Source organism: Heteronotia binoei, chromosome 4 (genome assembly GCF_032191835.1).
Source record: "Heteronotia binoei isolate CCM8104 ecotype False Entrance Well chromosome 4, APGP_CSIRO_Hbin_v1, whole genome shotgun sequence".
Classification (NCBI taxonomy): Eukaryota; Metazoa; Chordata; class Lepidosauria; order Squamata; family Gekkonidae; genus Heteronotia; species Heteronotia binoei.
This window is the reverse complement of record NC_083226.1, coordinates 39,345,398-39,370,324: the sequence shown is the minus strand read 5'-3', so window position 1 is coordinate 39,370,324 and position 24,927 is coordinate 39,345,398. Positions and strand designations below refer to the sequence as shown.

Here is a 24,927-nt window from a genome sequence, read left to right as displayed (position 1 = left end):
CTATGAATAGCAGCAAAATAGCATACAGCATAATAAAACAGTTTACAAACAAATACAAGAACTGAATGACTTTAGCATGTGCCGTGAGATAAGAAACCAATATTTCTGTTAAGCCCCGGTGGTTCCATTGTCCTGAGTGCTGTAATGACTTGCAACTCAGCAATCTCCCATCCTCGTCTTTTACTTTCAAAGGTTGGGGAGGGGAGCAAGAATATTATCAGTATGTAATACACTTTTAATACCTCTTGAAACCTCATTTCAATATAGCAAGATCACTTATTTGAAACTATTGTAAAAACAAATAGTTAAAAGCAAAAAGATGGATGCCAAGATAGATGAATAGTAGCCTCCTCCACACACACACAGGATTCCAAATGTAACAACCAAGCAACTCAAGCTGAAAGTGCTGAGATGGGACGCCAGAAATTTCTGGCAGAGCTGCTTGATCTGTGACACACAATTTCCTCTCTCTCCAGTTGCATGAACTTGAGGATAGTTCTGATGACTGAGAACACCTTCAAATGCTCCTGTTATATTCACAAATCTCTGACCAAAAGAGCTGTTTGGTCAGAACATGCAAGGCCCCTTTCTGTTTGAAACCAAATAAAGAGATCTCACCACAATGCACATAAAACAGTTTGAATATTTCTTCTCATCCACTGCCAGCAAAGCTAGCCAGATTACCTGCTTGGTGATGTTTTGTTAGCCAAGGCAAGAAAAATGTCTACTGTCAAAAATTGCCTATCGCAGGCTAGCTGCTTTTGTTCCAGGTGACTGTACATGAAAACTTTGTAATATAAAGGTAACATCCATTGAATGAAGTGGGACTTACTTATGCATATACAGACATAGGATTGCTCTGTTTGCATCCTTTGTTAGGACTGTGATATACACACACCTTCACTTCATGGTAGGGTTGCCTGCCTAGCACTGGTAAGTGGCAGCAGACTAGGGCAGCAGAGACCTGGAGAAATGACATCATGCAATGTTGTGATGTCCCTTTCAGCTGTGTAATGGGAAGTGATGTCACTGCATCATGCAGTGCTGTAGAGTTTTTCTGAAATAAGGAAAGTTTGTCCTTTTACTGTTTCTGTAGCCAGCCCCTTAGGACTATACCTTCCAGGATGTTCAAGACAATGTTGAACTAGGTTTTTTTTGTGTGCCTGCTTTTTGTCTAGTGATCTGATACAGCCTCCTGCAATGAAGGACAAGGGGAAGGATTGATGGGAAGAAGCCACTCAAACGAATACTGTATTAGCTGTAACAGTCTCTGAGATGTTAACACTAGGTGTCCACACATTTCACTGCGGACAGTTTCGGAACAAAAGAGAAAGAAATGAGGAAATAAAAACATATCATTTTGCTCCCAGCTACAAAGGCAGTGGTTGACATTCTGTGGATGGATTTGTTTGTTCTATATTCCTGGGTGAACTTGGACGGCTGGACAGTTCCAGGCCCTCTCATGTCTTCTTTCATTGTTGTCCAAGTGATTGGTAGATGTACACATCAGACACGGGAGAAAGTCTGAGTCACTGGAGAAGGTAACATAATAGTCTGCTTGGTGGTAGATAAAAGTCGAACCTCATTGGACAACATCCTTTTAGCTAGAGCAGCCTGTGATGTTTGTACTGCTGTGCTGTACAGATAAGAGCCAAATAACAGGTTAGAGGAAGGTAGTGGAAAGAGGGGGGGGGGGAATCCCCCCCCCAATTACAACTGAAATACTGTAATAGCAGAAGGGCAAAGCTATAACCCCCCTGAAAGCTGCAAGTTCTGTCACTGTAGTGTATCCAACCCTGCAGTTCTTCCAACATGATGGCATTTCTGCTTGCTGATGTGGGGGCAATGGTTTCTGCTAATCCCCCCCTTCCACTGCAGACTCTCACTTCACCCCCTATGCTGTACTAAAGGTCTATTGACCCCTCCTCTCTCTGAACAAACATTTGAGGGAGAGGGCTCAGGAGTTTACAGCAGAACTGATGTTAGGTGCTCTTACTCAGGGGGAGGTGTTATAAAATAACACATCAATAAAAATATTGTGCACAAATAATCCTTGTAAATAATTCATGCAAACAATGCAAGTGTCAAGAGATCTCACTAAAATCTTAATTAAACAAGAAAAACAAACTGCATTTACAAATCATCCCATTAAAAAGGGGGAGAGACCCTATTAATGGATGCTCAAGGGTTCAGCATAGATCTATTATCCTAAAAAACTGTGTCATAAGTTGAAACAGCACAAATATACAAACACATGAGCGAACAAGATGGTAGGGTTTTGAGCAAGTATATAATACTGTGTCATGATACATGCTGAATGAACTAAATTTTTTAATATTCTCCCCTTCCCCAAAAGAAAGCAAGAACAGAAAACCAGAGAGCTGGGCCAGAACCTCTCTCTCTCTCTCTCTTTTATGCAGGTAATTTTTTGTATTTGGGAATGCGTTAAAAAACAGCATCCCTTTCTTTATCCGCAGTTTGAAGCAGCACAGTTTAGAATTCTACCATTTTTTCCACATGGTTAAATGAGGCTTAACTGATAAGTCATCTAGTGGTATAAAATTGATTGAGAATCATATGTATATATCCCTTAAAAGTTATGATATCCTTAAAATGTTCTGAAAACTGCAGGTTGGGTCCCAAAAATGGGACAGAATTCTTTCACAACTGCAGATGGGTCATAAGTCCAGAATGGATGATGAGGAAGAAAGAGTTGAGAGAACACAGTGTTGGGCAGATTGATAGCAAATTTGAGTTTGCCTCTGCACACTCTACAAAATGCAACTGAAATACACCCTGCTCCTCAGTAACACTATGTAAGTACTAAACATAACAAAATAAAACATGAACTTGAACACTGCTAACTATTTTATTTTAGGGAAACACAATGGAGTATGAAGTTACTTGGTAAGCGAGTGCTGAAATGTGCAATAAGTATGAAAGTGGGTCCCATTTCACAAGGTTGGAAGCCTACTCTTTCACTAGATTTTACTGGAACCAGTTGAGTGTGGGTGGTCAATCAGTAGCATGAAAGTCACCAGAGGCAACAGGCAGTTGGAGGTTGTGGCAAGTTTACATGGGAAAAGGTAAATCCACTGGTCTGGCTCTGGCACAGAAACAAGAGTTGTGGTCCTGCCTCCTACTTCTACAGTGTTGTTCCTGCTTTCCAGCTCAGTAGACCAGAAACAAAATGCACCAAGGCATATGCAGTGTACTGGCACTCTAGATTTGATCTGTAGCACCCTTGCCAAAAAGAATGCCCAGCAACAAATCGGATAATGTGCACAGAAGCTCAGTCATTTAGTGTTCTAATGGGTCACTTAGATTTTTTTTCCATTCTGTTGAACAGTTACACAAATTAAGATCAGAGTTCTCAAGAGAAAGAAGCACCTGACCTCATCTGGGCCACCTTCCTGGAGAGCCAACATGACATAGGAGTTACAGTGTTGGACTACTAGGACTGTGAAGACCATGGTTCAAGCCTCCAGTTGAAACTTGAAGTACACTGGGTGATCTTTGTGACAATCACCGGTACTTCCCTGGGAGTAAGCCGCACTAAATAAAATGGAGACCTGTTTCTGTGTAGAACTGCTTTGGATTGCTCCCATTAGCCTGACCTACCCCACTATGTTGTTGTGAGGATAAAATGGAGGAGAAGATAAACATGCACATTGTTCCTTGGAGAAAAGACAGGATAAAAATGTGTTAGGCAGATTTTAATGTATACTTCAGGCCAACCAACTAACCAGAACCAGAAGTCCTTGATAAAAACAACATACTGTTCAGTTAAAACAAGTAGAAATGGTACTGCTAATAAGATACAGGCAGGGAAATCAAAGGTGCAAAGCTTTCCCTCTCCCTCCATTGATTTCCAGATACTTCCTTCACACTAAATGCATCAGTCACTTATCATCTGTACCAAGGAAAATCTTGTCCTGTCTTGAACCACAGTTAAATTTATTCATTGAATAGTCTTTTGGTACCTTAGAGCAGGCCTTATTTTGCAGCCTTCAGGGTTTTATATTTTATATTGTAACAACTACACTTTCTAATCATTGCTACCACATAAACCAATCCTAAACCCTTCACAATTGCTTGTCATTTCTTTAAAGCTCTAATAAAAAATGTTGTAGTGTATTGGTCTAACCTTGATTGCCATCACAACAAAAAACCCAATTTCTGTCACTCAACTAAATAAGCCTTCTACTTAGAATCACCAAGAGGCATCTACAATAAGTGACTGACAAAAACGCCATGAAATTTCTAGGCACCATGGCACCCTGACACCTGGGATATGTCAAGCCCTGTGGTAAAGATTAACTTCTTTATTGTGGCATAAGCTTTGGTGGATCAGAAACGACTTCACTGGATGTTGAATATGTATGATAAAATGGGCTTTGCCTCAGAAAATTTACTTCATTTAGGAAATATTTATCCCATTGTTCTGCTAAGAAGCCATCAAGGATGTCACAGCATATGCCACAATAAATTGATTAGTCTTTTAAGACACTGCAAAACTCTTTATTGTATTGGATGCAATGGACAAAATTGGCTACCCTTCTGGAATTTATCAAGTATACTGAACTCAAGAATTTGCATTTTAAAATAAAAACAAACAACAACCCTTAAAATGTATTACTCCAAAGTTTTTACCCACCTGAAGGTTTTTAATTGTTACATTTATTGTGTAACATACTGCCAGGAGGAAATTCATGTTGCTTTTCTGGCCAATTCACATTAAAAGCAAAATGCCACTTTTGGGAAGTCTGCTTTGGAATTTTCATCATGAGAATCTAATTAACATATTTGTTAAAAATAACAAATAATCCTCTTTCTTCGTAGACCCAACAAAGGTCTGTCTCACACTATGCTATTTCAAATACCAAATGAGCAGCTTAAATTAATGAGCTGTCCATAATTCCCAAGTAAAATCAATGCTTCTCGAGTAAGATGTGAGGATGGAAATGGAACCTCCATCTACATATTTCTTTGTTGGAAACATATAAAGCTGTGGCAGAGGTAGGGGATTTTAGATACTTGCATAAGTATTAACAGAATTATATGAAGACATATTTAAGTCTCCAGATAATTTTTAAATATTATGATCCATGAAAATGAAAAGACTGTTTCTCTTTCACATCTCTCAAATAGAAGCTTCAAGAAAGTTGAAAAATAAGTAATTTTCAAGAGGGCTGTTGCTGTCAGACATGCATTGCTTGACAGCAACCATTGTTCTAGACATGTTCAGCATGGTCAACTAGAACCCTCTGTAATAGGTGGCTACCAGATAGCACCAATAACATCACCGACACATATCCTCTCCAACCAGGCAGCCAATCACCAGCATCACTTTATAAAACGTTTGTAACGATTTTGACTAAGATGAAGGATGATGTAAATATAGTTTGGCTACTTTAATCAAAAAAGACAGTTCTCTTGCAAGACAAAGGGTGGGGCCAGATTGAAAGCTGGCAGAAATCATGGACTGCTGTTCACTCCACCAGCATTCAGCATGATGCTATTCAGGGGCTTTTTGGGTAGCAGGAACTCCTTTGCATATTAGGCAATACCCCAGTGATCTAGCCAATCATCCAAGAGCTTACAGGGCTCTTAGGAGGACTGGCGACATCAGGGGGTGTGTGGACTAATATGCAAAGGAATTCCTGCTACCCAAAAAAAAAGGCCTGATGCTATTGCATGTCTGTTACAGAAGCTGCAAGCTGAGCTTGGACTGTAAGTGAAACACTCACTGTGACTGCCCTTTGAATTCTACAGCTGTCATATTGCTCATTCTTTTGTAAAGACCCAACTCTAGCAGAAAGATGAAAACAGCTGGAGTTAACACTGAGCGTTACATACCGTGCTGCGAAGAATGATAGTAACAGGATGGAGCAAAGAGCAGCAACTGACCCCAACATAACAGCAGTCACATGCTGTGGCTTGGATGATACATCTGAAAGGGGGGGAAAAATTGAATAACTAAAGTGGACAGCTACCAAATTATTCCGCTTAGTCTTGTGATTCATTGTCTGGAGATGAGTGAAATTAAAAATACTAAGGAAAAACTCAAAATACGGATTTACTGCTTCATCAGGCAGCAACGGAACTGGCTAGGCAACAAACAGCCAGTGACCCAGTAAAGAAATTATATTAACAATAGGCTAGAGCTGCCTCATTCTCCTCCTGCTACAGCCTTGTGTGACCCCCAAAAAGCAACTCCTGAAGGCGCAATGAGAAATTACATTTCCCCTGGGTGTGTGCGATCAGGTCCATGCTGAGAAATGGTAATTTCAAAGCATGCACGGTACTGATTTGGATCAGGAGAGGGGGGCTTGTGCCTCCCCTCACCTGAAACTGCCCTAGGGCACTGCCATTTGCTCTGCTGAGAAATTTTAGGTATGCCCCATCAGTACAAATAATTTATTATTTATTTTATTTCATTCGATTTATATCCCGCCCTACCCCACCGAAGCGGGCTCAGGGTGGCTCACAACACAAAAATTCTAACAATAAAATTAAGAATTAAAATACATTAATAATTTACACAATAAAATAAACACAATTCATCAGCGTGCTATCCCACAGTCTTCCTTAAAATATTCAGATGCCGGTCAGTTGTATGCCAACCGGAAGAGGACTGTCTTACAGGCCTAGAATTTGCATTCTTACAAAACATATCTGCTGCTTTAAGAAGAATAAGGAGATATTGGATCTATATCCCGCCCTCCACTCTGAATCTCAGAGTAGCTCACAATCGCCTTTATCTTCCTCCCCCGCAACAAACACCCTTGAGGTAGGTGGGGCTGAGAGGGCTCTCACAGAAGGTTCCCTTTCAAGAACAACTCTCCGAGAGCTATGGCTGACCCAAGGCCATTCCAGCAGGTGCCAGTGGAGGAGTGGGAAATCAAACCCAGTTATCTCAAAGAGTCTGCACACTTCACCACTACACCGAACTGGCTCTCTATATACATTCTTGAGTGCAAGGTGAGTTGCAATTAATCTCTCCACCATACAAAGCATTTAACCTTAAAACCTCTCCATGGTGAAGGGGAACCTGAATGAAGAGGAGGTGACCACAGGGTTTTAAGAATATAAGAAGAGCCTTGCTGAGTCAGACCAGTAGTTCATCTAGTCCAGTATCCTATATCACACAGTGGTGTTGCCTCCTTGCACTGGTATTCAGTGGCTAGTAGCCACTGATAGATCTGTCTTCTATAAATCTTTCTAATCCCCTTTTAAAGCCCTTTATGCCTGTGACCATCATGACACCGTCTGGCAGCAAAATCCACATGTTAATCCTCAAGTAACAAGCTTTATGCTAAGTTTGCTCCAGAAAGGAAAGCAGTCCTTGCACTCTCTCCACAGTACTTATTCACTGATGGTGAGTGGTCTAATGGGCTGGTGGGGGGGGGCACATTAAATAGCCCTGTCTTGCAACAGACTTTTGGAGTAGATGGACAGCTGGTATTGCCTAGTTCTACAGTGCAGTGGGGGGTTGGACTAGTAATAAAACATTGATTGAAATCTGAACAAATGGCTAATCAGGACAAAATTACAATATACTTCTGGACAGATACATGCACATCTCTCCTGAGGCAAAATACTGTACAATTTATTTGAAAAAAAAACAACAACAAATGCCATCTGCATAAAAACCAGAATTTATCATAAGCATTGAGCTCCCAGACTTGGAAGTGTGCTGAGCTTGCTAATGATGCCTATTTGTAGTAATGGGGAATAAAAGCTGATAAAATGAAAAGATGCCTGAAAATCTGGTTTCTCTTGGGTACCCCCCCCCAAAAAAAGCAGGGCTACATAATGCAGTGTGGGCAGATGTAGCATTTTTCTTTATTTCTGCTGAATCTGTCTCTGGGAAGAAGCCTTTTGCCAAGAAACAGTGCTTGCATGCAACAATAACAGGGCAAATGCCAAACTACAAGCACCGTATAAGTGTCTTGTCCAGAAATATTCCTCTGTCAGTATTCCTCCCCCCACAAAAAATGGGGGAAAGACCAGTAACCAATTACTGTGTTTTCTGGCTAGTGTTCTGAGAACATCTGAAAATGGCTGATGGCTACATTATAAATTACAGGTCTAGGTGTTCCCCCATTGCCCAGCTCTTTTTCAAGTGCTGAAGCAGCCCTTCCCATGGTTGTTTTGGCACTTGAAAAGGCATGCAGGGGGCCTGTAGTTCTGTGGGTCCTAAGGGCCTTTGTGGCATTTTTGAATGCTCAGAGTTCAGAGCTAAAATAGTGGCAGCATTCATCAGAATCATTGGATGGGGCTGTGGCTCAGGGGTAGAGCATCTGCCTGGCATGCAGAAGGTCCCAGGTTCAACTCCCGGAATCTCCAGTTAAAAGGACCAGGCAGTAGGTGATGTGAAAGACCTCAACCTGAGATCCTGGAGAGCTGCTGCCAGTCTGAGTAGACAAAACTGCCTTGGAGGGACTGATGGTCTGATTCAGTATAAGGCAGCTTCTTGTGTGTCCATGTGACACAGTAATGCTTAGTTTGGCCCTGAGAATGGTGGCAACTTCAAAAGAAAAAAGCTGATTCTGCCTCCTTCTCCTGGGGTTTACTGTCCAAGCCCCCATTCTCAGAAAACTGAGAAGGCTTTACACTTTTGTCCTTCCAAAAAAACTGTGGATCTCAGTTTGACTGTGGGCTGAATTATTCAGTACGCTTTCTTTGGATAAATCCTTGGATCAGCTGGCAGGTATGTTCTGGGAGTTCAATGGTTCCAAGGTGCATGAAGACCCAATTTCTATTGGATATACAAGGAGAGGGGGCTTAACTCTTTCCACCAAGTTTTCCAGACCCAAAACAGCCCAGGACAGCTGCTGTTTGCCCCACTGGGGAAATGTACTGGCTCCCTGGTGCAACTTCAAGTAGCAAAAATTGTACAGGTGGGAAACTGAAGCTCCCTCTCCTTGCACAGTGTGCTGCCAATAAAAATTGGGTCTATATGTGTATGAGAAGCACAAAATTCCCTGACCATGGCCCAAATCCATTCAAACGATGAAGACACTTAAGTTTTCTTAAGAAGGGAGTGACAATTTTTACTAATCCCCCTCTTCCACTATAGACCCTTCATTCTGTTCCCTCCCCCAAGGGTTCACTGACCTGCAGGAAAAAAACTGGGGAGGGGGGTGTTCAATGAAGTGCAGCTAGAGGAGGGAATCAGCAAAAATAGCTGCCCCATCTCAAGAAAACTTAAGGGCACTTATGATTTCTTGATAATGATGATAATGATATTGGATTTCTATCCCGCCCTCCACTCCGAAGAGTCTCAGAGCGGCTCACAATCTCCTTTACCTTCCTCCCCCACAACAGACACCCTGTGAGGTGGGTGGGGCTGGAGAGGGCTCTCACAGCAGCTGCCCTTTCAAGGACAACCTCTGCCAGAGCTATGGCTGACCCAAGGCCATGCTAGCAGGTGCAAGTGGAGGAGTGGGGAATCAAACCCGGTTCTCCCAGATAAGAGTCTGCACACTTAACCACTATACCAAACTGGCTCTCCTCTCTTCTTGTGAAGTTGGATACAGACCTACGCTTGACAACAGCCAGTATGGTATTGTGGTTGGACTAGAATCTGGGAGACCTAGATTCAAATCCCCACTCTGCTATGGAAGCTTGTTGGGTGACCTTGGGCCAGTCACACACATCAGCTCAGCATACTGATCCATACTTAGGAAGGTCTGGAACTTATGTTTCTCAATCATCAATTCTTTTTGGTTCAGAGCAAACTTCTGCTGAAACTGGGGGAAGTTTTAAAAGCAGCTTGTGATAAGGCATTGGGTGGGCAGTTACAGTGCAATGGAGAGGGGGCAAAATTTAAATGTTCCACTGGGCAAGCATTTCATAAACATCGAAAGTCCCAAGAGCCTATCTATGTGATAGATGGGATGTAAGCCAGGTCAGGAATCCCATGACCAAACTCCCAGTCATGCATACCATCAGTGACGTGCCATCAGGAGATATACAAACAGTTGCTCAGTGTGGCTCCAAGGGCTTGAAAGTGAGGTAAAAGGGCTTCTGCCTTCTCTCCTGTGCCATTTTCCCTAGTGGAAACAGCCAAAGAAGGGTCCAGGATACACAGAGTCCAAGGAAGGGACAAACAGGCACTAGGGCAGCTGTTTCTGCTACAGAAAACAGTGCGGGGAGGGAGCGGAGAAGGCAAAATACCTTTCTGCCTTCTTGTTGCACTTGGAGCCACACCAAGTGATGGAGTATCTGAGCTGAGTTAAGTGTTCTTGTCACACTTAACATATAGAGCGTTTTCGCACTCACCTTCAGCCGGCGCGACGCCCCTCTTCACCGCGCAGGATCTGCGCGGATTTCGCACTTAAAGCCTCGGAGCGGCCGAAAGAGCCGGAAACTCCCGGTGCAAAAGCCGCGCAAACGGAAACTGCTTTTTGGCAGTTTACGTTTGCGCCGCAAAAGCGCCGGGAGTTTCCGGCTCTTCTGGCTGCTCCGCGGCTTTACGTGCGAAATCCGCACAGATCCTGCGCGGTGAAGAGGGGGGTCGCGCCGGCTGAAGGTGAGTGCGAAAACGCCCATAGTTAGGTCCTAAGAGTGTTGTTGATTTAGTAACTCAGCCAAACATATTAGCTATATTACCATCACAAACATTAGTGTAGACCTTCCAATTTGTTCTGTCCCCCCCTCATTCATCGCATTTCCAGCTCTGCCTCTTTTGTAGTGCAATGCAAAAATCAAAAGCCACAAAGTCTATTATTTTTATAGCAGGATGTAGCTAGCAATGCCACTTTTTCAATAAACTGGAAAAAACCTCCAACAACACGTACCTTTAATTTCGGCCCAGGCTATGCAGGACTGTGTTCTCACCTGAGAAACAAAAAATAAACAATCTGCAGCACTGTTTTCCTAAAAGGCTTTTAAAAGTTTTTTTTTTAAATAAACATCAGGAAATCAGATCCTAATTCTGCATAATGTTATTACTGTGTAAATCTGACCCTGGGAGAAATTTTTGCAGGTAGGAAATGTTATTGTGACCATCTGTCTTTTGCTGCAACTTATTAACGGCAGCTCAAGTCCTGTTTATTCAACAGGCAGAGCTATAATCTTCCACAGTTGATACACCAAAGGTCAAAACAGATGAGACACTGGGAGATCCAGGAACAGATTGCATCCAGCGTTTCAGAGATGTTCACCGCAGCTGGGAGGCTTGACTTGGCTTGGGGCTGTAGAAGAGAGTTTAACTCTTTGTACCTCACCGCCGTACCCTGTGGTGCAGAGTGGTAAGCTGCAGTACTGCAGTCCAAGCTCTGTTCACAACCTGAGTTCAATCTCGGTGGAAGCTGGGTTCAGGTAGCTGGCTCAAGGTTGATTCAGCCTTCCATCCTTCCAAGGTCAGTAAAATAAGTACCCAGCTCGCTGGGGGTAAAGTGTAGATGACTGGGGAAGGCAATGGCAAACCATCCTGTGAAAAGTCTGCCAAGAAAACATCATGATGTGACATCACCCCATGGGTTGGTAACAACTCAGTGTTTGCACAGGGGACTACTGTACCTACCTCACAGTTTCCTCAATCAAAATAGTTCCTCCATGGCATAGTTATTTGCTCTTAGGAGGGAAAAAAAAGATAGGTGCCAGTCTTTTTTCCTTTCTTGAGGAAAAAAACCCTCACATTCCAAAAATGTTGGGAGATTCATGATCTCAGTCTCCTTTGGTATGACTCTAAACATGCTAATGATGTACACTGCTAAGTACAGTGGCAGCGGCCAAAGTGCTACTATTGCCATCTGCACCCCAGAGCTTGGGTCTGCCCATATATATTTTTTTTTTCTTCTCAAATTGGTTTCCATTGAAATGTCAGACTCCTTGGCACATCACAAACTGTTCTGGGAATTCTTTTAACTGTCAAATGGGATTTGCTATACATAGGACACTGCTCAAAAAGAACACATCAGGAACTCCCTTGGACATCCAGAACTAATTATGCTAATCCTTGGATCCAGGCCATGCAAACATCCATACTTGGCAGGCATGTATTGGAAGAATTTTACTCTCAAGGAATTCAACTTGCTTTGATCCTTCTGCTAAATGAAGAATTTCCCTTCTGTAAGCTGGAATGGAAAAGTCTCTCACTTGGCAGATGGGAGTCTCAGGATCCACCCAATTCCACTGGCACTGGCACTGGCACAGTATCTTCGCTTTTTTTTTCCTTTGAAAGAAATTAAAGGTTACAACCAGGGCTTTTTTTTTGTAGCAGGAACTCATTTGCACATTAGGCCACACACCCCTGATATAGCCAATCCTCCAAGAGCTTATGTTGTTTACATAGGCTGATAGTATTTGGAGAAAATAATATCTGAGGCGTCTTATGTAGGTGAAAAAATACAAGTGCTGGAAGTGCAGAGCAACTACAATTGCCTACATTTTGTTCTAACTCATAGCATTCATGCTCTCCCGTCTCATTTAGGCCACATATCTAAAGAAATCTCCCCTGTAGGAAAGAAAAACTGTACGCATCATTGATTTTATTTGCAGAAAGCATTTCATCACCCAGAATGGTCTGCAAAACAAATAGTTCAGCCTGAAGGAGTTATACTTGGGTGGACTAAGAAAAACTCTTATCTTAAAAGCTGTTCTGTGTGCTAGCTACTATTTTAAAAACATGGCTCACGTTTTTTAAATACTAGTTTAGAGAACCAACGCAACTTCTTGCACAGAATGAACATAATGTGCTCCTTGTCAAAAACTGTTTGAAACACTTTAAATGGAAATCTAAAGTCTTTTGAAGCACTTTTAATTGAAAATTCCAAGCACTTCAATCGAAACACTTTAATTGAAAATTAAAGTCTTTGTGACAGGAAGATGGGCACAGAGGAATTGTAACTGAATTTCTGTAATTGTGCTAGAAGACACAAAATGTTTCAGTATGCACAACAGAATTTTTTGGTTTATATTTTGAAAGCTAGACCACCGTGACATATCACAAGTCCTTTTTGGAACTTGCTTCTGTTTCAGATTTGTCATGTGGCAAGGCAAAACTGAAATTAAGTCCAAAGGGTCCTTGACATGAGGAATTAGCTACCCAGCATTCTGGATCCGGACTTATAAAATAAGAAACAGGATAAAGAGAAGAATGAATTGGAGAATATAGTAATTTGGTGTACAAAGCCCACAGCCAGATCAGGCTTCACACATTTTTAAAAACATTCAGCCGTTCAGATTGTTCCCAGCTGTGTGCTTACTTGAGCAAACAATTAGGAATGTGTATGTTTTCCCCATTACTATTTCCTTCCTGGATTCTGAGATTTACAGTCATCTGATCTTCATGCTGAAGCAGTAGCAATGCTTTAGTGAACTGTTATTCTTCATTTTTTGGACTGGTACAGGTGTACAATACAACTAGTCACAGTTTGCAATCTGTCATTTTCCCCTTACAGATTACTGATGCAGGCCATTCAGCATAAATCTGCACTGATGTTTCTTGCAATCTTAAACACAAGCCCATTGACTCCAACTAAGATGCAACTCTTCCAACGTAAATCATGCACCAAGAAAAAAAACTTGATAGCATCACATAGGTACATTAAGATTTAGTTTTTGTCCTGTTATTTAAATAATGTGCTCATGTGCTGATACATATCAGAACCTATTTAAAACAAACAGAAAGACATAATCTGTTAGCTACAGCAAACTGTACATGTTTTTGTTGTTCAGTCGCACAGCCAAGTCCCTTTGAGACCCCATGGCCAAAGTCACGCCAGGCCCTCCTGTCTTCCACCATCCTCCAAAGTCTGCTCAAATTCGTGTTTGTTACATCAGTAACGCTGTCCAGCCATCTCATCTTTTGCCGTCCCCTTCTTCTTTTGCCTTCTGTCTTTCCCAGCATCAGGGTCTTCTCCAGTGAGTGCTCCCTTCTCATTTGGTGGCCAAAGTATTTGGGCTTCAGTTTCAGCATCTGACCTTCCGGGGAACAGTCTGCGTTGATTTCCCTTAGGACTGATTGATTTGATCTTCTTGCAGTCCAAGGGACTCTCAAGAGTCTTCTCCAGCACCACAGCTCAAAAGTATCTATTCTTCTGGGCTTGGCCTTCTTTATGGTCCAGCTCTCACAGCCATACATACTACTGGGAATACCATCGCTTTGACTATATGGACTTTTGTTGGCAGGCTGATGTCTACTTTTTATTATACTGCCCAGGTTCGCCATAGCTGTCCTCCCAAGGAGCAGATGTCTTTTAATTTCTTTTAATTTCACCATCTGCAGTGATCTTGGACCCCAGAAATGTGCCGGTTCTAAAATTCATGTTAGGAATTCTCTGAATGAAACCAGCAGACTGATGGAGGGCAACAAAGCCATGGAAAGCACAATATCTCAACAGAGCCAGTGTGTCATAGTGGTTAGAGTATCAGACTATGATCTGGGAGACCCAGTTTCAAATCCCTACTCTGCCACGGAACCTCACTGGGTGACCTTGAGCCAGTCACACACTCTTAGTCTAACCTACCTCACAAGGTTATTGTTGTTGTGAGGATAAAGTGGAGGACAGCAGAAATGTGTAAACCAAATGTCTCCATCAGAGGGAAAGGTGGAGTATAAATGAAATAAATAAATAGTTTGTGAACCAGCCAATCACAGTATTCCAACTGAGCTTTCAAAAGCAACATATACTCAACTTATTATGTGAAACCATGAACATTTCTTTCCTAGGACTACAAATTATCAAGGAATCCAAAATACAAGAGTCCCAGGAACAATTCAAAGAAAGTAGGAAGGTATTAATATGATGATAGTAGGGGACCCAAGTGGAGTCAGTTCAGAACCAATCTGTTGTATTAATAATCTATTTTGTAGCTTTTTCTTCCCCAACAGCAGCAAGAAATGCTGGTCCTAGCCTTTGAGAAATGGAAACAATAGTTGTCTTGGAATGAAGCAAATAAATTCAGAAGAAAGAACCAGACAATTACCATCCACTGTTAGTCAAATCTTCACATCTGTAAACCTAACATATTAATAAGATTTTACTTTCAGTTTTTATTTTATTAATCCTATTTCAGCATATAATGATGTGTGCCTGGATTCATGTGATGCAGATTTCCAAAACAGCTACTAAGGGTCAACCATGTGAACAGGGTGACTGACTTTAGAAGAATTAGAAAAACCTGACATTTCAAAAAAATGGAAGTTTTGGTTTAACCTCGGGACTAAACTGCCATCCTCGGCAGAGTTCTGATTTAACCTGAGTCTAAACTGTGCCATCTTGAGCAGAGTTTCACCCTTCTAAGATGGTTGAAGTCAATGGATTTAAGAAAGGTACAACTCTTTTTAGGACAGCACTGAGAGTGGGGGCTGATTTTTTTGGGGGGAGGGGATGGCCCTGAAAAAGGGCCTGCCTCCTCCCCCAATTGAATCTTCACAACTGGGCACAATTACCTTTCTCTTTTCCATTTGATGCCTGCACTGAGCAGAGAAGGAAGAAATATTTTTTCCCCACTTGTTGCTCAAGCAGCATCCTTTTATGTAGTACATTTTGCTTTTGAAGCACTCACAATCCTTATAGATGACGTATAAGACAAATGGCAGGGAGCTCAGGAAAGGCAGGAAAGACTGATTCTTTGAATTCTTCTTCTGGATCCAACCCTAAATCTTGGACTGGTTTCAAAATTAAAAGTGGGGTAAAAGTTATCTACCACAACTCATTTCAAAAGACAGTTCAGGCTAAATTAGTTAATGCTCTTAATGCATAACATCTTATTAAAACACACACAAAAAATAAAAGAAAGGACAGCTTTTAAGTTATTCTGCAACAATGCTCCTGTCTGTCAGTTATTCTGTTCCATCAAATGATGGGTGAAAACTGTTGTAACATATTTTTTAAAAGATATAGTGGGTCTCCTCAGAAGCAAATTTCTGTTAGCTTTGCAACTTAAATGGCACAAGTGTGTGTGAATGAATGGAAATGCTGGCTCAGCTATCAATTTTGCCTATCTCCCATGACCCAAGTAAGGTGACTGTCTTTAAAAAACAATCTGTATACATCTGGCTAATTAATTTTAAAACCACTTTTTTAAAAAGAGCAAACTACTCCAAGCACTGATGGTAATAAAGGGTTTTGGGTGACATCTCAGTTGCCATGCTGGATTGTGGCAATGCATAGCTGACTTCTCCTGCAAAACAGCTCAATGCCACTAGGAAGGGTGCTCTTTTAAAGGTGCCCACTTCTTCATCAACATTACATCAGTCTTCATCTTAAGTGTTTTTTATGTAGTTCGAAAGTCTGGAAATGCTTGCACTATACAGTATTGATTTCAGAGTATGTCTATATAGATCACTTTTAAATATATTTTTGTTGTTCAAAGCCAAGAAACAGAAACGAGGTCCTACCTTGTCCCATTCACTGATGATCCTCAGTATAACACAATAATCTTTTTCTTGTTTCAAGGGAGCATTGTAAAATTTTCCATAATAAAGTCTATCTCCAAGAGCAAAGACAGACCCGTTGTTAATTAGGACGTTTGCTGGGAATTCAGCTGCCACGTACCCATCAGAGTCCGTGCCATTGCTGAAGTAAGTTTGAGTAGTCAAGGAATAACACTTCACGTTGCATCGTGGGCCCCAGGGAACATTGCATTGTGAGCTCCAGGGAACGACAATCACTTGGTAAGAACTAGAATGAGATAGAAAAGCATCATGAAAAATGATTTATATTCATTTGCCATTTGATGTCTGGCACTTATTCCCTTTGGAACACTACTTTGTTAACAAGTTCCCTATCATTAGCCCTCACTGAATTGCTTATTACAACTCATAAAACAAAACAATGTTCAATCTCAAATTATTAAACTGTATTCAGAAATATTATCATAACTCTGGACTTGTTCTGTTCACATCATTAGATTTGGAGTTCTGCTACTCAGATAATTAGATTACATGATATGCAAAAGCGGCAGCAGTGTTAGAACTTCATTACAAATCCACCTTTGTGGCTCTGTTGTGAAACTTATGTTTCACAACATAAAACATGACTTTTACAACAACCACTCCATGGGGACATTTGAAGATGTTAAGACAGCAGGGCGGGGGGTGGTTCCTACAGCCATGCCTTCTTGAGTGATGTTCTCATGAACAGAAAAGAACTTTGTAATGAGAAGATTGAATCTCTTGTGTACTATACACAGAGTGCTGCACTGCAGCTACCTTACAAAGGTTCCATCTCCATTGAAGGCTGGGACACCTAGCATCAGAGACAAGTGTCCCTGCGCATATTACTCCCCCCACCTCTCAAGAGGAAGTGATAGTTATGTGAAAGGCAATATGCTGGGACACTGTTAGGGTGCTGGCTAATCCTGCCCCCTTGCCTCTGGTAAACCTGATTTCTTGCGGGAAGTAGATTTCCCCCTAAACATAGTCTATTAACTTTGATCCATTCAACTTAACAGAGACTACTGAAATCAAGCACACATCCTCATCTGCTTAGTCTGGGAATGATTATGTGGTCACATTACAGTATACTGCTAAAGCATGACAAAAATACAAACCTAGAACTGACTTATAATATGCATGGTACACAGTAGTAGAGTTTTTAAAAAGAGAGAGAGAAATTCCTCAGAGAACTCCTTGGGACAATTAAGTCACTACTTAACATGCATTTCTGCCAGTTAAGCAGTCAATATGTCTAAAAGCAACCATTAGAATAAGAATAAACAGAAGCCTCTCTAGCAAGTTTTTACTCCATCGCCATCTTGTATGAAAACTATTATATAATTTCTTAATCAGCTACAGTCTTGATAATCTGACATGCAGGGGAAGGAAACATAGTGCCATGTCCAAGACAATGAAGTCCATTTGTGAATGAGGTGAGCCAAATTTGGCTCTCCCCTTAGAGACTAGGCCAGAAACACAATCTGCAGGCCAAACGTTCATTAATATTTAAATGCTTGTTAATATCCTTTAGCTATCCTACTGTATTCACAACTAGAGTGAGTGCTTGTTTGTGATGGAAGGGAGACTCTAGGGTGGCCAGACCGTCCCGGTCTCCCGGGACATTCCCGGATCTGGCCACCCAATCCCGGATCCCGGGCTGCCTATACCGGGACCATTAAAGGTCCCGGTTTAGGCAGCCCAGGAGCCGGTGGGCCGCGGGCGCGGGCGGGGAAGGCGGGGAGTGAGGGAGGGAGCGTCCCTGCGCCTGCGCAGGGCCCCTGCGCACGCGCAGGGACGCTCCCACCCTCACTCCCCGCCTTCCCCGCCCGCGCCCGCGGCCCGGCGGCAGTGGTGGAGGCCTCTCCGTGGCCTCCGCTGGTCGCTGGAAGCCCTCCAGAGACTCTGGAGGGCCTCCAGCGACCAGCGGAGGCCGCGGAGAGGCCGCGGGGCACCCGGCGCTGGTCCCGGAAGGCCTTCCAGAGCCTCTGGAAGGCCTTCGGGGACCAGCGCCGGCCAGCGAAGGCTTCCCCGCGGCCTCCGCTGGTCCCTGGAGGCCCTCCAGAGTCTCTGGAGGGCCTCCAGGGACCAGCGGAGGCCGCGGGGAAGCCGCGGGGCACCCGGCGCTGGTCCCGGAAGGCCTTCCAGAGCCTCTGGAAAGCCTTCGGGGACCAGCGCCGGCCAGCGAAGGCTTCCCCGCGGCCTCCGCTGGTCCCTGGAGGCCCTCCAGAGTCTCTGGAGGGCCTCCAGGGACCAGCGGAGGCCGCGGGGAAGCCGCGGGGCACCCGGCGCTGGTCCCGGAAGGCCTTCCAGAGCCTCTGGAAGGCCTTCGGGGACCAGCGCCGGCCAGCGAAGGCTTCGCCGCGGCCTCCGCTGGTCCCTGGAGGCCCTCCAGAGTCTCTGGAGGGCCTCCAGGGACCAGCGGAGGCCGCGGGGAAGCCGCGGGGCACCCGGCGCTGGTCCCGGAAGGCCTTCCAGAGCCTCTGGAAGGCCTTCGGGGACCAGCGCCGGCCAGCGAAGGCTTCCCCGCAGCCTCCGCTGGTCCCTGGAGGCCCTCCAGAGTCTCTGGAGGGCCTCCAGGGACCAGCGGAGGCCGCGGGGAAGCCGCGGGGCACCCGGCGCTGGTCCCGGAAGGCCTTCCAGAGCCTCTGGAAGGCCTTCGGGGACCAGCGCCGGCCAGCGAAGGCTTCCCCGCGGCCTCCGCTGGTCCCTGGAGGCCCTCCAGAGTCTCTGGAGGGCCTCCAGGGACCAGCGGAGGCCGCGGGGAAGCCGCGGGGCACCCGGCGCTGGTCCCGGAAGGCCTTCCAGAGGCTCTGGAAGGCCTTACGGGACCAGCGCCGGCCAGCGAAGGCTTCCCCGCGGCCTCCGCTGGTCCCTGGAGGCCCTCCAGAGTCTCTGGAGGGCCTCCAGGGACCAGCGGAGGCCGCGGGGAGGCCGCGGGGCACCCGGCGCTGGTCCCGGAAGGCCTTCCAGAGCCTCTGGAAGGCCTTCCGGGACCAGCGCCGGCCAGCGAAGGCTTCCCCGCGGCCTCCGCTGGTCCCTGGAGGCCCTCCAGAGTCTCTGGAGGGCCTCCAGGGACCAGCGGAGGCCGCGGGGAGGCCGCGGGGCACCCGGCGCTGGTCCCGGAAGGCCTTCCAGAGGCTCTGGAAGGCCTTCGGGGACCAGCGCCGGCCAGCGAAGGCTTCCCCGCGGCCTCCGCTGGTCCCTGGAGGCCCTCCAGAGTCTCTGGAGGGCCTCCAGGGACCAGCGGAGGCCGCGGGGAAGCCGCGGGGCACCCGGCGCTGGTCCCGGAAGGCCTTCCAGAGGCTCTGGAAGGCCTTCCGGGACCAGCGCCGGCCAGCGAAGGCTTCCCCGCGGCCTCCGCTGGTCCCTGGAGGCCCTCCAGAGTCTCTGGAGGGCCTCCAGGGACCAGCGGAGGCCGCGGGGAGGCCGCGGGGCACCCGGCGCTGGTCCCGGAAGGCCTTCCAGAGGCTCTGGAAGGCCTTCGGGGACCAGCGCCGGCCAGCGAAGGCTTCCCCGCGGCCTCCGCTGGTCCCTGGAGGCCCTCCAGAGTCTCTGGGGGGCCTCCAGGGACCAGCGGAGGCCGCGGGGAAGCCGCGGGGCACCCGGCGCTGGTCCCGGAAGGCCTTCCAGAGCCTCTGGAAGGCCTTCGGGGACCAGCGCCGGCCAGCGAAGGCTTCCCCGCGGCCTCCGCTGGTCCCTGGAGGCCCTCCAGAGTCTCTGGAGGGCCTCCAGGGACCAGCGGAGGCCGCGGGGAAGCCGCGGAGCAGCCGGCGCTGGTCCCTGGAGGCCTCCAGAGGCCAGCGCCGGTATCGGAGAGGCCCGGCGCTGGTCCCTGGAGGCCTCCAGAGGCCAGCCCCGGCAGCTCCCTCCCTCCCTCGCCGCGAGGCCGCCGCCGGAGGACTCCCCGCCGCCACCGCCGCTGGATCCGCCGCCCTGGATTAAGGTAAGGGGGCCGAAAGCGGCGGGGGGCGGGGGGCGGCCTTCCTTTCTTCCCTCCCTCCTCCGTTCCTTCCTTCCTTTCTTCCTTCCTTCCTTCCTTCCTTCCCTCACTCCCTTCCCTTCCTTCCTTCCTTCCTTCCCTCCCTCCCTCCCTCCCTCCTCCCTTTCTTCCTTCCCTCACTCCCTTCCCTTCCTTCCTTCCCTCCCTCCTCCCTCCCTTCCTTTCTTCCTTCCTTCCCTCCCTCCCTTGCCTTCCTTCCTTCCCTCCTCCCTTCCTTTCTTCCTTCCTTCCTTCCCTCCCTCCCCCCTTCCTTCCTTCCTTCCCTCCCTCCCCCTTCCTTCCTTCCTTCCCTCCCTCCCTCCCCCTTCCTTCCTTCCCTCCTTCCTTCCTTCCTTCCTTCCTTCCTTCCTTCCTTCCTTCCTTCCCTCCCTTCCTTCCTCCCTTCCCTCCCTTCCTTCCTTCCCTCCCTCCCTTCTTCCTTTCTTCCCTTTTTCCCTTCCTCCCTTTCTCCCTTCCTTCCTTCCTTCCCTCCCTCCCTCCTTATGTTGTTATGTGATGCAGAGTGTTGGACTGGATGGGCCACTGGCCTGATCCAACAGGGCTTCTCTTATGTTCTTATGTGACGCAGAGTGTTGGACTGGATGGGCCACTGGCCTGATCCAACAGGGCTTCTCTTATGTTCTTATGTGATGCAGAGTGTTGGACTGGATGGGCCACTGGCCTGATCCAACAGGGCTTCTCTTATGTTCTTATGTGACGCAGAGTGTTGGACTGGATGGGCCACTGGCCTGATCCAACAGGGCTTCTCTTATGTTCTTATGTGACGCAGAGTGTTGGACTGGATGGGCCACTGGCCTGATCCAACAGGGCTTCTCTTATGTTGTTATGTGACGCAGAGTGTTGGACTGGATGGGCCACTGGCCTGATCCAACAGGGCTTCTCTTATGTTGTTATGTGACGCAGAGTGTTGGACTGGATGGGCCACTGGCCTGATCCAACAGGGCTTCTCTTATGTTGTTATGTGATGCAGAGTGTTGGACTGGATGGGCCACTGGCCTGATCCAACAGGGCTTCTCTTATGTTGTTATGTGATGCAGAGTGTTGGACTGGATGGGCCACTGGCCTGATCCAACAGGGCTTCTCTTATGTTGTTATGTGATGCAGAGTGTTGGACTGGATGGGCCACTGGCCTGATCCAACAGGGCTTCTCTTATGTTATTATGTGACGCAGAGTGTTGGACTGGAGGGGCCACTGGCCTGATCCAACAGGGCTTCTCTTATGTGACAATACTGACTTTGGTGGACCCAAGCACTGATTCAGTGTAAGGGAGCTTTGCGTTTGTGTCTTCTAGTGCAATTTTGTTCTCAGATCCTGTATTTACTTCATCAGTATATGGGATAAGGCACTTTCTCAACTGTGCTGCATAATGCAGCCTATTTATTTTGTCCTGTTGGCTCTGTTGGCTCTATCTGCGCCACCTTCATCACTTTCGGGGTGTGGATCCCCCAGTGGAGTGGTCTCCCGACTCCCTCCGCCGGCTGTTTCTGATAGCCCTGCGCCCCCTCTTTCATTTGATATGTGTCCCGTGCGGGTGCCACCGTGCGGGTGCCACCCTCCCGCCGGGAGATGCCGCAAAATGAGCCCCCTTGAGGCTTATGGCGGCAGGGCTCGGGGGAAGCGAGCTAGACTGCTAGACTGCTGTTCTTTTGAGGGGTTATAGAGTGTTTCGAGCCCGTCCCTGTGGCATCGGTCCCATCATTGTGGGGCCCAGGGGGCCGGCGCAGCGGCGCAGCGGCACGCTGAAGCAGCCTGTCGGTCACTTCCAGGTTCCTGTCCTGCATCTTGACCGGTGTTATTAGTGACAGGCTGCTTCGGCGTGCCGCTGCGCCGGCCCCCTTGGTCCCACAACGATGGGACCGATGCCACAGGGACGGGCTCGAAACACTCTATAACCCCTCAAAAGAACAGCAGTCTAGCTCGCTTCCCCCGAGCCCTGCCGCCATAAGCCTCAAGGGGGCTCATTTTGCGGCATCTCCCGGCGGGAGGGTGGCACCCGCACGGGACACATATCAAATGAAAGAGGGGGCGCAGGGCTATCAGAAACAGTCAGCGGAGGGAGTCGGGAGACCACCCCACTGGGGGATCCACACCCCGAAAGTGATGAAGGTGGCGCAGATAGAGCCAACAGAGCCAACAGGACAAAATAAATAGGCTGCATTATGCAGCACAGTTGAGAAAGTGCCTTATCCCATATACTGATGAAGTATATACAGGATTTGAGAACAAAATTGTTTCCGGCGGTGATATTTGGGGGATTTTTGGGGACGTCACAGGAAGTGCTGTGAAGTCACTTCCTGTTTCCGGCAGGTGACGCGGGGGAAATGATGTCACAGGAAGTGATGCCACTTCCTGTTTCCGGTGGTGGCATGACATCACCGGAAGTGACGTCACCGGAAGTGACGTCACTTCCTGCACCCCCCCCCCCCCCCCCCCAGTGTCCCTGGCTGGCCTTCAGACATTATGGTCACCCTAGGAGACTCAGACCCAGGTTAATGATTGCAAGTGTGGAACTGGGAAGCATTACCTTTTGTATCTTCCTGGGTTAACTAATACAGCAGCAAAGTTTTTACTAGGTGGCATAAAATACCATGCTTAAGACATCACTGGGTTTTTTAAAGTTCATAAAGTAAATAAGCAAACCAAAGTAAACCCACATGTGGTAGGAAATTACATCCCCTGACTTGTCATGAAATTTAGAAAGACAAAATTCAAAATAGCCGGGTGTAAATATCAGATATTCCCAGCTTGTTGATAATATGCAACAGAAAATCCAAGGACCTTATAGGTCCATTACTTTCTTCTGCCTTCATCAGGTTGAATACCGGAGAAGAACCTTCTGCTGATATAAATTCCACTTCTGGGCACCGTGGATCTAAAAGGCAAGCCATATATCACCATTATTATTGTTATTGTGGTAGAAAATGCTTTTAATGTACAAAGTGCCTCATATGGTTTGAATCCTAAGCAGCGTGGGCAGCACTGTGCTAGAGAAAGTCAAATACCCTGCCTCCACCCTCTCACTGCTGCCTTCTGGACCTCTTGAAATTGTGCCTCAGTCAGTGTCCCCCCTCAAAGAACTGCTGGGAAGGGCAACAGTGGGATAGAGGAATTAGTGAAATTCACCCTCCTCTCTTCTCCAAATGGAAATACTGTTCTGTTGGCAGAACTGTTTTTATGCTGATGGAATGGCAATTCCAAGAATATATATTTAGCATTTTTATTTGCCGTCAACATCAATCTGGTTAAGCAGTCTGTTTTTAATGCTTAATTTACAGATGAGGAGAAAGAGGAGGATGTTGATAAAAGTCCTTGAGATTTCAATCTGAGAAGCAAGTCTGGCCACTGAACAGATGGCTGTGCAAGAATCTGAACATAGTTGACCATGTTAAACCCAGACAACACTGGTTCTAGGCAACTGGGCATGTGCGTACCGTGGCTTTAAGAACATTCCTCCTCAATGAAAGTGACCCACAGGTAACAGGCTAATTAAAAATCTAATGTTAAATACAAGGTTACAAACTGAAATTCATACCTAAAACCAATACTTTCAACACATAAATAATATTAATGACAAATGTTCAGAAGGAGATTTTGTTGTCTGGTAATTAATGCAAAAGCAGCTCACTGAGAATGTACAATAATAATTAAGTGCTGTCAAGTTGCAAATGACTCATGGCAATCCATCAAGGGGTTTTCAAGGCAAGAGATGAGTAGAAGTGGTTTGCTTGCCATTGCCTGCCTCTGCACAGCAATCCTGGACTTTCCATCCAAGTACTACCTGGGGCTGACCCTGCTTAGCTTCCAAGTTCTGATCAGGTCAAGCTAATCTTGGCTTTAAGGCTCAAATGTTAACCAGATATTATTCAGCTATGCAAATATCCAGAAAAGTGGCTAGTCTATGAAGCTAATTCTGTTCCTCTAATGCCGAAGCGGCAAACAGCCAAGGTGTCAAACAGCCTTTTGCCAGTAGAACACTGCCTCTTCTTCTGAAGGAAAGCCACTTGCCCCTGTGCTGGAGGAATGCTCTTTTATTTGTGACATGGAACCTTAGGATCCACCCCATAACGTTTTTAATAGTCCTGCTCTGCCCAAAGACACCTACATTAGTTATCTATGGCATACTAAAGTCCCATAGAAAACAAAATCTCTGTCCTCCAAAGCTTCGTTGCCTGAATACCTGCTGGAGGCAATCCTTCCATGCCATGCCAGAGGCTGTCTGGCTGCTCCTTATAAACCTGTTTTATATTCATGTTCAAGGTAAATAAACAAAAGTACCATTTTAACTTATATGACTTTCCTCAGACGTCACATACAGAAGGGGAAATATGTTTGGAAGCATGCACAAAAGCTTAAAAAGATCTAAATGGAATCAGACACATCCCAGTCACGACAAATTTCCTTTTTCTTCACATTAAGTTCCCTTCCAGAAATAATTCTTTCACATCTTTCAGGCCACCATGTAATCAGTGCTTAAGGGCAGATTACAAGTTTATATAAAAATGCATGTTTTAAAAAGCCTTGATTTTG

At 46.0% G+C, this 24,927-nt stretch overlaps 1 protein-coding gene across 1 annotated transcript in view; it reads right to left on the bottom strand.

Moving 5' to 3' along the window:
• Window positions 1-1,220: 1,220 nt before the first annotated feature.
• Window positions 1,221-24,927, bottom strand: part of SUSD1 (sushi domain containing 1) — an 80,142-nt gene continuing 56,435 nt past the window's right edge. The window contains exons 13-17 of the mRNA XM_060237144.1: window positions 23,179-23,272; window positions 16,361-16,643; window positions 10,809-10,848; window positions 5,860-5,953; window positions 1,221-1,636 (exon numbers count right to left, since the gene is read on the bottom strand). Coding sequence (XP_060093127.1) covers window positions 1,507-1,636; window positions 5,860-5,953; window positions 10,809-10,848; window positions 16,361-16,643; window positions 23,179-23,272 — 641 coding nt within the window. The 3' untranslated portion in view covers window positions 1,221-1,506. The remainder of the gene's footprint in view (window positions 1,637-5,859; window positions 5,954-10,808; window positions 10,849-16,360; window positions 16,644-23,178; window positions 23,273-24,927) is intronic.